This window comes from Cavia porcellus, unplaced genomic scaffold, assembly GCF_034190915.1.
Source record: "Cavia porcellus strain 051 isolate PalLab524CR breed Dunkin Hartley unplaced genomic scaffold, mCavPor4.1 scaffold_23, whole genome shotgun sequence".
Lineage (NCBI taxonomy): Eukaryota > Metazoa > Chordata > Mammalia > Rodentia > Caviidae > Cavia > Cavia porcellus.
In genome coordinates, this window is record NW_026947506.1 from 29,418,356 (window position 1) to 29,436,960 (window position 18,605).

The window sequence follows — 18,605 nt, forward strand, 5'->3', positions numbered from 1 at the left end:
TTTAAACTTCAGCACAAGTAAGTGCTTAAGGAGAATTTTGGTAGTGTTACTAATTAATATAGATACTTAAATTCTTGCTTTTATAAAGTTATCTGTAAAAAAGTTATTTTCCAGCTATATTCCAGAGTTAGTTTTTAATTTGTTGTCTTAAAACTTGTTCCTTAAATTTTCCCATAGTTGTTAACTTATTTCTTCATCAACACTTGTACTTTTCCTCACTGTTTTCTGAAACACAAAAATGGCAATATCTGCAGCCTATAGCTGCATACAGGGGACACAGCTGGAGGCAGGCAGAGCCACTGTCCCAGCCTGTTTTCTCTTAGCCTCCTGCTGGCTTGTTTAATTTTGAATGCCATGCACACTTACATGGAAATAGACTTTTGTATTTATTTTTTCTTAAGTTTCTAAAGTAATCCCTCTTTTTGATTGCTTAGGACTTTCATATTTAAAATATTTTATTTAATGATAAATTATACATTATTTCTGAAGTGCTGGTTTTAGTTTTTTGTTTTTAATAAACTAACTTTTAAGGTTAACTATATTATGTTGTATTATATTAAAGGTGAGAAGACCATTTAAGTTTTGTCATTTTGCAAATAGTGTTCTTTTTAGCGTTCGACTGTCTTCATGATAAATCTTACTGATTCTGCTTCTCTCTGCTTAGGACCTCCAACAATTTTAGAAAGCATTACATTGCCCTCTGTCTTGCCAATGTTGCTTTTATGCTTCCCTGGCAGTTTGCTCAGTTTATACTTTTCACACAGGTAAGATGATTTTAAGTTAATTTAGATTGGATGCAATTTGTTCTTGGTATTGCCATAGAAGTTTTAAAATGTGATTATATTTATGTGCTAAAAGATTTTTCAAAATATGGAATAATTACAAAGATTACATAAATGTGATTTTAAAATATAATTCTGTGTTCTTTAGTGTATTGGTTACTGATGACTATTAATGATTAACACATAAAGGATTTTTGCTGTTAATTTTATTCATACATTTTCCTGTTGGGACGGGCAAGATAATGTCTGTGTATCTATTTCCCTGTAAATTTTTCTTTTCTGGGCGCCCAGCTACACCAAGTGCTAAGGCTAGTCCTACTCTTCAAAGTCAGGGTTTCTTGTTCTGATCCAGCTAAATATTGGCCATTTTGTGTGAAGAACAGAATTTTACCTGAAACCATGTCTCAGAGTTATAATCATGATATTGCTTATATACTATGCTTCTAAAACACCTAAGTAACTAATGGTAATAAACTTCAGAAAAGTCAAGAAACAGAGATCAAAAAGACAATGCTGATGAAATTTTACACTACTGAGATTTTCCACTAAGGCTAACTGATAATGATAATAATGTTCTATGGTGGAGGTAAGAGGCCTCATGCTGCCAGTTATCACAAAGAATGAGATTATAACCTCAGTTTAATCTGCACTATATATTTAAAGAATGTTTAACAGTATTTCCACTGCTTTACTGCCTTTTAGTTGACACCTTTCAGGTTGCAACACAAAATGGCTGTGGTTGTCATTATTTGGACATGCTAACATAGGCGAATGTATTTTTAATGAGCATCACCTCATTGCAAGCAAATTTATTAATCCAGTGTGTTGATAAAACTATGGCATGAGATAAACATATGGTGACTGCTTAATTTGAAAAAAATATTTGGCTAAGAATCACCCCTTAAAGTTTTCCCCTTGACTTGGAATGTATTTGTCCAATCATTCTTGCCACTTTCTGAAGCAGTTCAGAAGTCCTCTTTCATGAGTAACTTCAGTTGTGCTGATGTGGCTGCCTCCGTATCCTGAACTAATTCAAAAGGTTTACCCTTCACAGTCATTTGAAATTGCACAGTGCCAGGTCCAGTGACTAAGGCAGGTCAGGCTTTGAGTTCAATTCACACAAAAAGTAGAGATAGTAGTAATAAAGAGGACACACTAATGTTTTTATGAGCCTGCCTTTCCTTGCATGGTGCTTTTAACCACAGCTCATACAGACACTTACAAAAAAGAGAACTGCCAGAACTGCTTTAGAAAGAACAATGGGAAGTGTGTGAGGGAAAGGAATACGAGGGAGGAGTTAAAGCAGTGTGTTTTTTTACTGTGATAAATGTTTTTAAAAAATTAAACACCATATGTTTTGATCACCCCTTTTAAGTAAGTCCTCTGGATAAGTTTGATGTGAACTTAGTGATTTTTTATTTATTCAAATGTATATATAGAGAGACTTTTCTTTTTTTTTACATATGGAATTTGTGTGTTTGTCTTTTCATACTCATGAGAAAATTCAAATTATTTTTCTAGGAATAGTCTTAAGATTTTAACCTTGATTGGATTTTTCACACATTAAGCTTAAAATTAAGTAACAAGAGAAATATGTACTAAGGAGCCAAAGATTGGTGACATTTTTTTTTGCCCTTGTTGTTTGATTTAGTCTTTTTTTAATTTTAAAGAGAATAAAACCAAATAAAATGAAATACAATAAAGCCAATATAAACAAAACAATGAGGGTGATACAGGACTTCAAAACAAGATAATAGGAAATCAACAATGGCTACCACAATACATCTTAATTATCTTCAAAATAGTTGCCCATATCATCAAAAATAATAAGATCAAACAAAGCAAAACAGTAAAACAAAACAATTTAAAGGATACAGGATTTCAAAACAAGATAATAGGAAACTAACAATAGCTGCCACCTTCCCTTGTTAGACATTTCCTTCACCTTCACTTTCACAATATCTATTGTACATTCTGGATCTCACTAAGTCCTTTAGTTTTGTATACTAGGGAGACAACACACTGTTCAGTCATGTGAGTCTGAACCATTTTACCCACGACCATGTTCTCAAGTTGAATCCATTTACCTACAAGAACCTCGAGATTATCTTTTTTTTTTTTTTTTTTTTTTTTTTTTTTTGCAGTGGGGATCAAACTCACAACCTCACGCTTGCCAGGCAGGTGCTTACACCACTGAGCTAAATCCCTAGCCCTCGAGATTATCCTTCTTTATATCTCCTGCCATATCTTTCTTACCTATCTATGGTTGATAGTCAAGCTACTCATCCTTTCTTCCAGGTCCTTGTTGCAAGGAGAATAGTCTTTTCCTCTACAACATTCAGTCCATGAATTTCCTTTCAAGCCAAATGTGTTTCTTGTATACAGTATATTGATGGATCCTGTCTCACTGTGCTTATGTTTCTTTTTATTGGTGAATTGAGGCCATCTACATTAATGGTTATGACCACTATGCCCTGGCTCATCTCTGCCATGCTATCCTCCTGCTGTTGGGCCCTCACTTTTCCTCTGCCTGCTCTGGTTGGTGAGTCCCCTTCTGCTGCTGTTCCTGGAACTGTGGTCATCTTTTCTCTCTTTAGAATATCCTTCAGCACTCTTTGTAGGGTTGGTTTGGTGGTCACAAATTCCTTCAGTTGTTCTTTTTCATGGAAGTATCTTTGTTATGGTTTGTGTTTGACTGCCCTGCCCTCAGCCTCATACAGTCATGGAGGAGGTTGAATCTAGCATTTGTGATTGGTTCATTGTCTAGCAGTAGGATTGGCAGTGTGAGTGTTGCACCCACCAGAGGCATGGAGCCAGCCTACAATGTAAGGAAGAGAAGGAGGCACGCTTTTCCCTTTTTATGCCTTTCGCTCTTGTCACTTGCAGCTTCCACGAATGGCTGCCCCTCAGCCATACCACCCTGCCTTGGAACCAGCTGAGTATGGTCTGAAACCTTCAAAACTGTAAGATAAATAAATCTTTCCTTGCTTCATTTTGGGTGTCAGATATTTTGTCTCAACGATGAGAGAAAAGTAAAGACTACCTTATTTCTTCATTAAGTGTGAAAGATAGTTTTCCAGGGTACATCAATCTTGGTTGGAAGTTGTTTTCTTTCAGGACTTGAAACACTTTACTCAAATCTTTCCTTCACTTGATGGTTTGTTTTGAGAAGTCTACCATGATTCTGATGGATTTTCCCTTAGAGATGATCTGTTTCTTTTCTATAACAGCCTTTCATGCTCTGTTCTTGTGCTAAATTTCTGGGATCATGATTATTATATGTCTAGGTGTAAATTTATTTGGGTTGTGGCTAGTTGGACCCCTATATGCCTCACTTATCTGAGTGCCTCATCCTTTTCCCATGCTTGGGAAATTTTCACTATTCTGTGCATAGGCTTTTAGTGTCATTTGTTTTGTTTCTTTTTTTTTTTTTTTTTTTTCTGGTACCAGGGATTGAACTCACTACCGCCTGCTTGCAAGGCAGGTGCTTACGCCACTGAGCTAAATCCCCAGCCCCGTGTCATTTGTTTTGATCCCCTCTTTTTTGCTGACACTTATTATTCTTAAATTATTTTTCTTTGCATTGTCTTGCAAAGCAGTTGAATTATTATTTCTGGGTCCTTGTTATTTTTAAGAGATCTTTCCTTTTGCTTCACTAGCTGCAATCCTGTCTTCAAGGTCTGAAAGTCTATCTGCAGTTATTTTTAAGTGGTTTTTCCAGCTTTTGGTGTTCTTAATTTCCTAAATATCTTGTTGAATCTGTTTCATGCATTATAATTCCTTACTATATTGTTCATTCAAAGTTTCCATTGTTTTCCTGTGCTCCTTTTTTTGTTTATGTCTTCTTTAGATATGCTTAGCAATTTTTTCATTGTTTGCGATTTCTTCTTTTACCTGAGATATTATTTCTGATCTGATTACTTTTACAGCCTTATGAAGTTGTTTGTTTACTTCAGTTGCTATCCTTTCAGAAATTTCAGGTGTGCTACTTCCAATTTATTGCATGTCTTTGTCTCCCAGACTTGTTCTGTATAGGCTGGACATCCTGGATTGCCTTTTACTCCTTTGACTTGCAGACATTTTCCTGAGTTCTTCTGAATGAGCTGCTTAGAGGTCCCAGGCACTTCCCATATTGGCTTCCTGTCCACAGTGTAGGGGAATGGTGAGGCACTTGGGATTTCTCCTAACCTAGTTTTCCAGGGAGGTGAGGGACCAGGCTTCTCCAGTCAAGTGCAGCTACTCCAAGACTCCCCCGATGACAGCAGGTGTTTCTCCTAGGCCATCCTAGCTACAGCTCCCCAATGGTGGTGGCAGGCTTGCTGGGCTATGGCTGACTGGTTCTAACCTGCACTGGCTGTCAGTCCTGATGGTTTGATTTATTCTAGGCAGGTTCTAGAGGCTAGGACATACCGAATTCAAAGTGTTAGTAGACTCATTTGTCTTCTGAAGGCTTCGTTCTCTCTTCATACTAGCATCTTGATGCTCTGTGCTTAGTAACCTTGAAGATAAAAAGGTGCAATGTCCTCTCCCACACAAGGACTTCTGTAAGCTGACCCTAGTATCCTCGTAAACAGGTATAATCCCCTCTCCCTCCCACTGGGTGCAGCAGCCGTCAGAGAATGGCTCTCTTCGCATGTGCCCACTAATTCAGAGTCAAGGCTATGGTGACCGCAGGTCTTCTGTACATCACCCATGCTCCTCACTCTCCAGAGCAAGCCTCACTCTTACTTCACGCAGGATGGCTCTCAGAAGCGAGATCAGCAGTGACTTTCTTGTGTACAATCCTCCATCACCACTCAGTGCAATTTGTCTTCCGTTTATTTTCTGGAACACAACCTTCTTCCTGGGCTGTGGATGTAGCTGTGACAGCTTGCCTGGAATGTGAAAGGTCTTGGGCTTGATCTTCAGCACTGCTCCACTGAGAACGGTCACACAGAATCCACCCGGAAATGATGGACTTTCCTCTGCAACATAGGGCACTTAGAGCTCATCTATCACCTACGCTGGAGGTACAGCCAGAGACACGGGTGATAGACTCACCCAAGCTCTGCCAAATGAGGATTTGAGTTTCCTTCCTGAAGCCTCTCCATTTTCTACTTCATCGGAGGTGCCACTCTGTCTCCAGAAATCCGTATCCTCAAGCAAAAAGTTTAAAGCCTACACAGATTTATGACATTTTAAAGAAAAAAGGCTGTGTTGTCTTAGTAGTGTTTTACCTTACGGCATAAGGTCTGTGTCTGGAGTCTTTTTAACTGTGGATGTCCACCACTTGTTGGAAAACATCTTTCTCCACTGAGTTCCTTTGCCCTTGATCAGAGCTCACTTTCCTGTGTTTCTCTGGGTTTATTTCCAGGCTCTTTGTTTTGTACCTCTGATTACTTCAATTGTTTTTTCTTCAATTCCACGTTCTGTTGGTTACTGTAGCTCTACAGTAAATCTCAAAGTCTCATGGTTTTCAATTGTTTTTAAGAATTTTCTCTGACTTTGGTTTTGTGAAGATGTTGCTGTGATGATTCCTGTTGGCTTTGTTTTCTTCCTACTTTCTTCTTCCTTGACAGTTTCTAGTGCTTCCTAAGTCAGTAAGCAACTCGACTTTGCCCATCAAATTGCTGAAGTCTTCAGCTATATCCCTTCAAATATAGCTTCTACCTAATTGTTTCCTCTCTCTCTAGAATGTAAAGTATAATAGAATTGATCTCCACACTACGTCCATTATATCTCTTGTTTTCTTTCAGGTATTCTCACCTTTTTGTCATTTTATACTTCCATTCAGATACTTTTTTCTGATTTCTCTTCTAGTTCAGCACTTTTGTTCTTATTCTGCTTTTAACTCATGCTAATTTCTTAATATTGTTGTCATATTTACTTGTAACATTACAATTTATTTCTTCTTTCTAACACTCCCTGGAATTTTCAGTCCTATGTTTTATTCCTTGGACATGTCAAACATTGTTTACTTTCATATCTGATGATGTCAAGCATGTCTTTGAGTGGTCTGCAAGCAAATACTGGTTTCTGTATTTCTGAAGAGTTGTAAAAAGTGAAAAAGAGAAAAAAAATATATAGCAGGCACTGTATGTGGAAAACAAAGCATATTTTACTCTCTGGTCTTTTGCAGAATAAACTTGCTAATCCCAGATCACGATCCTCTGTAGATGTGTTTCTGGAGTCTTAGTGATAATATCGTGTCTCCTCCTCTCAGCCTTACCTCCTTCTTGCAGTGCCTTACTTCTTTCTCTCAAAAAGCCTCAGTAGTTTGCTTAGATATTTTTGAAGTAGTGTAGAGTTAATTTGAGACTAAATTGATGCTAGCTTTCTCCAGAGATTAAATTTGCTTACAACAGGCAAATAAAGGCATTCAGGGTCTTGAATCATGTTTCTATATTAAGATTAAGACGATTGAAAGGTAAGATTAAGTCTTTCTGAGGGGTAACCTGTTTTCTGGTTCACTCATAGAGTGTAGTCCTTTGATGCCCCAGACCAAACTCAGGTACTTAGCAGGCACCCACTTCTTGGCACGCCCTGGCCACCCAGTCTATTGAAACATCTGCCGAGCCTGCGGGTCTCTCTGTGCCTCTCAACCTGCCTGTATTGGAACCTGCAGATATATCTGGGAGAAAAAGTTATCCACAATGCATGGTCATCAGGATAGATTCCCATCTTTTCCCTGGTTTTACTTGCTGATTTCTCACTTGCCTTGTTAATAATCTGTAGCTTTCATATATATATTCATATATGTATATATTCATATATGTATATATGATAATATATTAATATATAAATATATATAGGAAAAGAAAATATAGTGTTTATATTTAATACACATATATTTGTTTATATATAATATATATGTATACATATAGTGCACCAAAAATATATACATCAGCAAAAGAAAAACTTGCATAAATATTTTAATACTAAATTTATTGAGATATCATGAAATTAATACAAGTTACCTTTGGCTTCTACAATTACAAGAGGTGCTCAAAGCTGTGCACATTGGCTTCCAGATATTTATTATTATGGTGAACTCTGTGTGTGTGCTAAAGTATATACAAATTTTTTGAAGACTGTGTGTGTGTGTGTATGTATTTGTGTTTCCATTTCTCAGCTTAAAGTTTGGTTCAAATTAATTTGCCCACCATGATCAGAAATATGATTCTCCCCTTTATTTACTGTACCTGTGAACAGTATTTATTTGCTAGATGTTTTTCACTTTTGTGATGTTGTATGTGTGTTTCAGGTAGCCTCATTATTTCCCATGTATGTGGTGGGTTACATTGAGCCAAACAAGTTTCAGAAGATCACTTTGATAAACATGGTAACATTTTAATGTTTATAAATCAAATGTTAAGATCCTAGAATTTATAAACATAATTAATTCTGCTTGTGATAGTATTGAATATGTATAACACTGATGATATCCAAAAAATAAACTGGAAATGTACATTACAGATACCATATTATACTTTCAACTAGATTGTAGTTGTGTTGGACTGTCTACAGCTTTTTTTCTGTTTTATTTATTTTTGTCTTTAGTTTTGAAACTTTTCTTGCTTAGCCCTGAGACTGGGCTAATACTTTGTGCAAATACAATACTTTACAGTTGAAATTTTATATTCATGCATTTTGTTTTTTATCTTAGTTCTCAGACATATCTTCCTTAAAACCTCTAAAAAATATTCAGTATAACTCAGTGAAGTGTTAATTTGATTCAGAAAAAGTAATAAAGCTTCCTCAGTAGCAGAAATCAACAAGTAAACAGCAAAAACAAAATTATGGAAATATAGTTGTAATTAAGTATTATTTTGTATTTAGACAATAGAAAAATAACAGTTTTTATAACTTTTTGTCTAGCAGATAATTAAAAAATTTAATTGTGCTATATAAATTTATGATTTTGAATTTTAATACTTAGAGGCTAGCAGTAACTTGAAATTCTTTGGGCCAAGTCCATTAATTTTCTCTACACGGATAACGTTTCTGTTAGAAATGACTATGCCTCAGAGGATTCATTATGCTATGCATGTAGTAACTGAAATAAGTGGAATTTTTATTTTTCAGGTTTCAGTTTTCCTCTGTTGTGTTTTGATGTTTGGGAATCCGATGTACTTATCTTCTTACTATTCTTCATCTTTGTTAATGACATGGGTATGTGCATGTTAAGCTCATGAAGGTGTTTTCCACCCTTAAAAGCAGGTTTGCATGTCTAATACAAATATAGGAAAATAAACATGGCCGTTTCCTAATTATTCACATGAAAAGTTTTTTGCCAGATGATGATGTTTTTCTTCTTTATCCTTGGAAAATAGCAGTACACAGTTATCATTTTAAAGCAACACCCAAGTGAATATTTTTAAAGTGGTCATAAGGTATTGAAATGTACTTTAAAAACTTAACCTCGAGAAGATCCTTAATTTATGGTAAAATTGTTTCTTTTCTCTCAAGTCACTTTAGTAGACTGTTTATAACAATGACATGACCATTGCCCCCCAAATATTTTTGGAACTGCTTAAATTGCTTTCTACATTCTTTCAGAGATTCTGTATGATGTCAGATCTTCATCTTTCAAGATTGGATTTGACTTTTGGTATTGACCAAAATCTCACTAGTAAAGTGAATGATTGTACAAGGTGATCTAAGCTTGGTCAAAACATTATAGGACTGATTTTCCTGTGTCTATAACTGAGTTATCCTGAAGACAGGTTAGAAATTAGAGTCCTAAGCTATTTTGAGCAGTTGCAAAATAATTAGAATAAGTGTATGGCCACGTAACATACCTTGTTCTCATGGAGTGGCACTTACTTGAGTATGTATAGCATTACCTTGTGTGATGCACTGATTATTTTATTTTGCCATTGTTCTCAGGTTTTAGCATTTTTACTTCCTCTATACTTTTTGCCTCAAAGTAAAGAATCTCTTCACTTTCTCTCCCTACGCCCTGCCACATATGTTTGCTCTTGGCAACAGAGTCAAAATTTTCAGCATTATACAGTGGTGGTACCCATGCACCATCCATCTTTCCAGGGGAGTTACCCTCTAAAAAATACTCAGTATAACTCAGTGAGGTGTTAATTTGATTCAAGAAGCAACACTGTAGCACCCAGGGCATCTGACTCTCACTTCAAGGACCTTCTCAGATCTCTGATCTGCAAAGTCAGCAATGGAGAAGGAGAATGGCTGGCAGCAGATGAGATGGAAGGGTGTGGCTGTGTAATGTTTGAAATGTGCCATTCATATAAAGTATAAATATTAGAGTTATTGATTTCATTTATCTGTCATATGAATTTCAGGTGATAATTCTAAAGAGAAATAAAATTCATAGAATCGGAATATCTGAACTCAACTTTTGGGTAAGAGTCATTGTTTTTAATACAAGTTTTTTAAATATAGCTTTTTATTTCTAGAAACAATATAATATACTTCAAAACTAATGATTCATACTTCATAAACCCTTTGAACAGCTACTGTCAGAGGTAGGAATAGTTCTGAGCTAGCATTGATTCTTGTTCTGTAGGATTTTAATGTGTGTCTATTTAAAGAAAGACCATACTGAAGCACCATATGTTTATATATTATATATTGAGAGAGGAAAACTAGAAAAGTTCTGGTAAACTGAGGAAGTAGATTTATATTCAGAATAACAAACAGAAAAATGGAAGAGTTCTGCTTTCTAAAGGCAATCTCCTGTCCTTTATGGTAGAAATGTAGAAGGATTTGTCTTTCTAAGGATGAACTAGGTTGTTAGATGACATCGTACTTCTAATATGTGGCATTTTCACTTCATAAAAATTGGGCATTGGATAACTCAGAAAACAAGAAAGCCAAAATTTTAATTGCAAATAGTTTAAAAAGCAATAAAACAGTGTCTGTAGTTTATGAAATTCTGCCAAAGCTGTACCCAAAGGAAAATTTATGGTCTTAAACTATATATTGTACATTTTCAATAGTAAATGTACTATTTAATCAGTCACTGTCACAATCACATAAAAAAGTGAGGAAGTCACTATTCCTCACTGCAAGGACACAGGGCTGGTCCCAGAACTGGGCCAGGCCAAACCCAGATGAGCCAGAGCATCCTATTCAGCTGAATAGAATTAACCAAGCTATAACTCAAGAATTTCAAGGAACAAAAAAATCAAAGTATAGCAGGTTTGGCAACAAACACAACATATCCCTAAAAATATACCTTATATATTTGGAAGATAAAGCTATGTATCATTTGAATAAATGTAACAAAATAGTAAAATATGTGATGAGGAAACATTTTTAAATCTTAAAATGTAAAGATTACCCATGTAAATGGAAAACTAAGCCGTGTTTTCCATAGGAAGACACCACAGAGGACGTCTCTTCCCAGCAGCAGTTTGGGTTGGAAGGAATTCCAGCAGCATTGCCTTGCAGGTCCCTTCCCAGGGAATGGCCTGGGATCATCTGGTGTCTGCAGCAAAAGTTCACATGATCACAAATAGGAACTTCAGCTGTAGCCACTAGAAGTGCTCTCCACCAGATCCTTTGTCTCCTCGACAGGTCATTGTGACCCCTGAGTACACTATGTGGCCGAATAGGATGCTCTGGCTCATCTGGTTTTGGCCTGGCCCAGTTCTGGGACCAGCCCTGTGTCCTTGCAGTGAGGAATAGTGACTTCCTCACTTTTTTATGTGATTGTGACAGTGACTGATTAATTTCTTATTTGTAATTTGAATTTTGTGCTGTTACTGTTTTTTGCCTTTTAAATCTCTGTTCTGTCTGTAGTCCGTTCCAAAACTACAAGGCTTCTCTTCACATACAGTGAGTTCTTTCTCTGAGTACTTTGGTTCACTTTGGCAGCCCTTCCTCTCCTCGTCCTCTTCCTCTTGCTCTTTACAGGGCTTCCCTTGATGTCTGCAGAGGCTTTGGCTGGCAACTTGGAGCATATCTCTGCTGTCTGTCTTGTTTTCTTCTATGTTGACAGGGAATGTAGAGTTTGTGCTGTCACCTGTTTTGTGCATTTGTGGTTGTATTGTTTTGTTTGTCAGATTTGTGTAGAGAGATTTGGGTTCAGGCTGCTGTCATTTTCTTCAGGCTGGCCAGAGGCCTATATCGGTTCTCTTTGTAATCAAGGGCAACCAGCGAGCAGCAAGCCAAACACCTTGCTGTCAGCTTTAATGCTGATTTATCTTTGGAAAATGAAAACTTAGATTATTAAAGTTTCCTTTCTGTAAGAGGGGCTTATGTAATTTTATCTCCAAAAGAGTGGAAAGAAGCATTTTAATACAGTGTTTTGAAAATGGATTTTCAGCTGAGAAATAATATTTGGAAATAGACATATAATCCCTATTTTTAACAGAAATTGAAAAGAAGTAAGTTTATAATTTCCTTTAGGCTTTAGGATCTGTAGAGCTCTTGTGTTATATATTTTAGAACAGTATCACTACAAAACTTGTTAAGCTTTTCTTTTTCTAGAATTTACCATATACACACCACTAATATGTGTCACATAATTAAAATCTTTCTATGTCACTTGTAGGTATGGTTGAATACTTTAACTGGGTGGTTTTAATACTGGACTTCTATTTTATTTTCAAGCTAATTCAAGGTTGTGCTTGGTGGCTTGGAACAATCAGTTTGAAACTTCTGACATCTAAAATCTTAGGTGTTTCAGACCATGTAAGTACTTTCTACTTAAAACATTAAATTTCCTAAAAAATATGTAGTTGGATGAAAACCTTGAAACAATATAGTCTTCCACTTCATTTTACAGAGGTTCCCTTTTTGTCAAGGCCCCTGAGCTAACTATTAGCAAAATCAAATATAAAATCCTACAGTTCAAAGCCCTTTGAAACCATTAGGAAAAAAATATATCAGTGAATGCAAACTTAGTCTTCTGAGACTGTACTAATACTCTGTGTAGCAGCTACTTGTAATATTTCAGGTAAAATAAAAATGGTCATTTAAGAACTTTTCATCTATTGTACAATGTATCAATTAATGCTTACTAGAGAAACATTTAATGCAAGATATACAAATATATCATAATTTACGAGATTGGCTTACAGGGGCCACCCACATTGCTAGGTGTGAAGGGTTCAAAAGGTCTGTCTGTACACCGCAGATCTAGAGGATCCAGTTGAGGCCTGGAGCTCACTGTAGTGTCCTATGCAAGTCATGCAAGTTTTGTGAGTCCGTGTCAGGAGACCAAGGGTCTGCAATGGAAGCCTGAAAGATCTGTACCACAGGAAGGCTGCAGGGTCTGTGCAGGAGGCTGGAGAGTCTGCACTGGAAGCCAGGAGATGGTGTCCAAGCAGAAGATGAAGACTGGAGCGCCTCTGCAGGAACAGAAAGGAGTCTTCTTCCTTCCCCTCTATACTATTCAAGCAACAAGCCACCCGTGGTTGGGTCTTCTGTCTTCAGTAAATCCCTTCAGCCATGCTCCGAATGATGCTGATTCATTTTAGCTGGGCGTTTTTTACTCAATTTGACACAGTTTGTTAACTTTCACACATATGTTAAAGTACAAATGGCCAGCACTGAGCTTTAAGATACAGGATCCATCAAAATCTATAGAGCCGGGTGTGGTAGCACATACCTGTTGTCACAGTACTCTGGGCTGAGGATGAATTTAAGTGCGAAGGCCCTGGGTTCAATTCCCAGTACTGCAAAGCAAGGCACAGGAAAACAAGACCTATAGATAGTTTTATTTATTTATAATTATGGGCTAAAATGAAGCTATGATTCACTGTTTTTATTCTTATGTAAAAAGAGAGTGTTAAAAGTTCTTTTTTTTCTTCAATTTTGTTAGTACAAGTTTGCAATACAGGAAGTTTATGTTCATCTTAGGGAATAGGTACATGTATCTAACATATCTTGACTCTTTATTCCCCTTCTTCTCTCCACCCATCTTCTTTCCTCTTAGGTGCTTTCTCTCATTTCATAACTATTAATATTAGTAAAATTCATGTTTATGACGTATAATGCTTACTTACATTCATTGTGTTTCCATGATTTAGCTATCATGAATTATGCTGCCATAAACATTGGTATGCATGTTGCACAGCAGTACAATGTCTTCAGCTCTTTTGGGAAGATATAGTGAAGGAAAATAGCTGAGTTAAATGTAGTTTCTAATTTTAGTTACTTGATATATCTCCATGCCAATTTCCATCATGGTTAGACTAGTTTACAGCAAGATGGAAAGGTTCTTTTTTCACCACAGCCACACCCACATTTGTTATTATTTGATTTCTTGATGTTGGCCATTTTTTCTGGGGTAAGATGAAATCTTAGTGTTGTTTTTTAATTTCCATTTCTCTAATGACCAGCCATACTGAATACCTTTTCATATTTTTACTGGCTGTTTGTACTTCTGTTAAGTGTCTGTTCATTTCACTTGTCTGTTTTTGATTCCATATTTTGGAATTGGGGAGTCCAATTTTTTTTTTAGTTCTTTGTATATTGTAGATATTTGTCCTCTATCTAAGGAATAGCCTGCAAAAATTCTTTTCCTGTTCTATGAGTTGACTCTTCACTTTGTGGGCTGTTTGCTGTGAAGATTTTTAATTTGAAATAATCTCATTTATTAATTTCTATTATTTCTTGTGCAATTGGAGTTGTATTCAGAAAGTCCTTGCCTACACCTATGTCTTTAACTGTTTTACCTATCTTCTAGTAAATTCATTGTTTCTGTTTTAGTGTTTAAATCTTTGATCCATTCTGTTTCTAATTTAATACTAGGTAAGAAATAAGGGTTCATCTTCCGTCTCTATGTCTAGATAGCCAGTTTTCCCAGCACCATTTGATAAAGAGGCTATCTTTTCTCCAATTTATGTTTTTGGCCCCTTTGTCAAGGATCAAGTAGCCAAATATGTCTGGGGATGTTTCTGTATCCTTTTTTATGTTCCATTGATCTACACATCTCTTTTTGTGGCAGTACCCTGTCTTTTTTTAAAATCACTATTGCTTTGTAATACAACTTCAAGTCAGGTATTGTAATGCTTCTCGTGTTGCCCAGCATTGCTTTTGCTATTCTTGTATCTTTCGATTCTATATGAATTTTAGGATTGTTCTCCCTGGTTCTGTGAAGAACGTTATTGGCATTTTTGCATGGGGTGTGTTAAATCTGTTAATCAGTTTTGGGAGTATGGCCATTTTGATGATATTAGTTCTGCCTAAAATAATAAATAAAAATTAAAAAATTAGTTCTGCCTATGTAGAAACAAAGAACATCTTTTCATTTTCTGATTTTCTCTTCAGTCTCCTTTCTCAGAGTATTATAATTTTGTTGTAGCAATCTTTCACTTCCTTGGTTAGGTTAATTCCTAGCTTTTTAAATTTTCTCAATACTGTCATAAATAACATTGTTTTCCTAATTTTTCTCATTGTGTTCATGACTAGTATACATGAATGCTGTTGATTTTTGTGTGAGGATCGTGTCATCTGCAAATAATGATAATCTGACTTCTTTTTCTATACATAACCCTTTGATTTCTTTCTCTTCCCTAAGTTGATCTGGCTGATGTGTTAAGTTCTATTTTGAACAGTAACAGACATCCTTGTCTTATTCCTGATTTTAGAGGGAAAGCTTTCAGCTTTTCCATACTTACTATGATTTAGCCATTGGTTTGTTATAAATCGTTGTTATCAGATTCAGGTAAAGACTTCTATACCTATTTTCTTCAGGGTTTTTAATCAGGAATTTGGATTTTGTTAAGTTTTTTCTGCATCTGTTGATAGGATCATGCAATTTTTGTCCTTCTGTTTATGTGGGTGTATTACACTTACTGATTTGTGTATGTTGAACCATCCTTGCAATCCTATATGACACCTACTTCATCATGATGTGTGATCCTTTTGATGATGGGTTGCATTCTGTTTACCAATATCTCATTGACTAGTTTTGCATCAATTTTCATTAAGGATTTTGGCCTATAGTTTTTTCATTTAGGTCTTTGTATGATTTGGGGATCCGAGTGATGCTGGCTTCCACAAATGAGTTGCCAAGTCCTCCTTTCCTATCATCTTCGTTAAAGAGTTTCAGGAATATTGGTGGTATAATAATGCCCTTAAAGTTTTATAGAATTCAGCAGTGAATCCATTAGATCCTGAGGTTTTTTTTTTTTCAGTTGCTAGTTTTTTTTTTAATTACCACCTCAATTTTCCTGCTTGTTATTGTATTCTTATGACTTCTTGGTTTAGTTTCTATAATTTGTATGCATTTAGGAATCCGTCTATTTCTTCAAGATTTTCCAATTTCTTGGAATAGAATTTTTCATAGCAGTTAGTATCTTCTAGATTTTCACAGTATCCATTGTGACTTGAATTTTTTTATTTCTAATTGCATCAAAGTGAGCCCTCTCTCTTTCTGTCTCATTAGTTTGTCTAAAGGTTTATCTGTGTTATTCTTTCAAAGAATCAACTTCAGTTTGTTGATTATTTTTTTTAGTCTGAATTTCATTAATTTACGCTTGAACCTTTATGATTTTCCTCCTTAGGTCAATTTGGGCATGGATTGTTTTGTTTTGTTTTGTTACTTTTTTGAGATTCCTCATTAGGTCATTTGAGTTTTCTCTGTTTTTCTAATGTAAGGATTGATTGCAATAAGCTTCCCTCTTAGAATTCCTTTCATTCTGACCCATAACTTTTGGTTGTTGTACTGGCATTGTTGTTTGTTTCCAGAAATTGTTTAACTTCTTTTTTGACTTCTGTTGTAACCCAGTGGTGTTCAGAAGTGTGCTATTTAATTTCTAAATTTTCTGTGGTTTCTTCTGTGATTGATTTCTGGTTTCATTAACAATGATCTAGTAGTAAACATGGAATGATCTTGATTCTTTTGTATTTATTTAAGCTAACTTTTTGGACTAATATGTGATGTACTTTAGAGAAAGTCCCATGTGCTGCAGAGTGTGTGCTCTCTTATAGGTAGCACATTGTGGATATCTGTTGAGTCTCTATGTTCAAGGGTATGACTCAGCTCTAACAGTCCTTTATTGATCTTTGTTTAGTTAATCCTTGTCTTTGTGAAGTGGGGTATTAGGATCGTCTACTATGACTGTGTTAGTGTTTATTTGATCTTTTATGTCCAACAGTATTTGTTTTATGAAAATAGATACTCCAGTATTTGGTGCATATATATTTATAAGTGTTACCTCTTCTTGTTGGTTTATTTCCTTAATTGTATACAGTGACTGTCTTTGTCTCTTCTAATCACTTTGTGAAGATTTGTTTTCTGAGAATAAAATTGGTACCCCTGTTTGTTTTCTAAATTTTGGTTCGTAAAATATTGTTTTCCATCCTCGTTTTTATAGGCTATGAGTAACTTTTTTATTAGATTACTTGCTTGAATGCAAAACACTGTTAGTTTTGTTTTTTAATCAGGTCTGCAGATTTGTGTCTTTTCACCTGGGAAGTTCAGGCCAGTAAGATGGAGAGTTACTGGGACGAGTGTTGATTAATTACTATCATTGTGCTCTTTCTCTTTTGATGTCTCCTTTGTGTTTTTTTTTTTTTTTTCTTTTTTGTCTAATCATTTTGCTTGGTGTATTCTTTCTCTCTGGATGTTTTGACTTTGTTGACTTCGTTGTGTCTATCTAGGATATCACTGAGTATTTTCTGGAGTGCTAATTTGGTACTGATAAATCTCTTGTTCTTTTTCATGTAATGTCCTTATCTCTCCATCTATTTTGAAATACAATTTTCTCAGATTTGTTAAGTCTACTTTGGAAGTTGTTTGCTTTTAGGATGTGAAATACTTCATGTCAGATTTTTCTGGCCTTTAACTTTTTGTGTTGAGAAATTTGCTGTACATCTAATGGGTTTATTTTTCTAATGGGATTTTTTGCTGACAACTTTTGAAAGTGTGTGTGTGTGTGTGTGTGTGTGTGTGTGTGTGTGTGTGTGTGTTCATCCAACATCTGGTACTTCATTATAGCTTACCATGGTGACCTTCTTTTTTCACTTTATTTGGTCGATGTTCTGTAAGTCTCATCTACTAGTGTGCTGAATTCTTTCCTCATATTTGATAAGTTTTCTTTTATGATTTCTGTAAACAAATTTATTCTATGTGTGCCATCTTCTAGTGTCTGTTTAACTCCAATTAGCTTTAGGTTGGCTTTCTTAGTGTTGTGTAGTAGTTGTTAGCTGACGTTTTTGTTTACTATTTTATCATTTATTGTTTCTCTTGGTAATTCATCTTTTTTTTTTTTTTGTCTTTTTCCTTTTTATCGGTACCAGGGATCACATTGGTAATTTATCTTAATTTACCACTTTGTCCTCAATTTCAGACACCTTGTCTTTACATTGAAAATTTCTGCAATTTGTGAGTTCTGTACTATTTTTTAATATCTAGTATTTCTGTCTGGTATCTTTTCATGGAATATTTGATAAATTTGTCATTCATGTTTTGAACTGATATGGTGAACTTTTCCACTTTTTAATTTATTTCCCTCAAATGCACATTTGCCATTTTGTATGATAATTCAGTAAACTTTTGAGTCATAGCCTCTTTGAGAAATTTACCAAGTTTCTTTAACTCTTCTTCAGTCAACTTATGAAGTTCTGCTACCTGGTGTTGCTTTCCTGTCCATTAGTACCCCCTGGATCTATCTTGGTACAGTTTGGGGAACTCTGGAGTCTTTTGTTGTCTTGTTTTCCCATATTTCTCTGTCTCTGTTTTTGTGTGTATGATTCCCCACTCCCCAGCCCCACCGTTTTTTCCTTTTTTGGTGCTAAGGGTTGAGGAAAGTAGGGTGACATATTTTTAGTAAGATACTGCCTTCCAATGATGTATGTTTAACTTTTCTTGGTCCAGAGATAGTATTTACCCTTTGAGCTATTTAAGTGATTTGG

General features: G+C 35.6%; 1 protein-coding gene across 6 annotated transcripts in view; it reads left to right on the plus strand.

Annotated features, from left to right (window-relative positions):
• LOC100712828 (probable C-mannosyltransferase DPY19L2) overlaps positions 1-18,605 on the plus strand; it is an 85,614-nt gene that overhangs the window by 31,276 nt on the left and 35,733 nt on the right. For 4 of the 6 annotated variants that reach the window (XM_063233973.1, XM_063233976.1, XM_063233974.1 and 1 more), the window contains exons 9-13: positions 665-764; positions 8,026-8,103; positions 8,847-8,933; positions 10,076-10,135; positions 12,351-12,431. In XM_063233973.1, the coding sequence (XP_063090043.1) occupies positions 665-764; positions 8,026-8,103; positions 8,847-8,933; positions 10,076-10,135; positions 12,351-12,431 (406 nt within the window). The remainder of the gene's footprint in view (positions 1-664; positions 765-8,025; positions 8,104-8,846; positions 8,934-10,075; positions 10,136-12,350; positions 12,432-18,605) is intronic. The other 2 variants (XM_063233977.1, XM_063233978.1) reach the window with 2 other exon arrangements.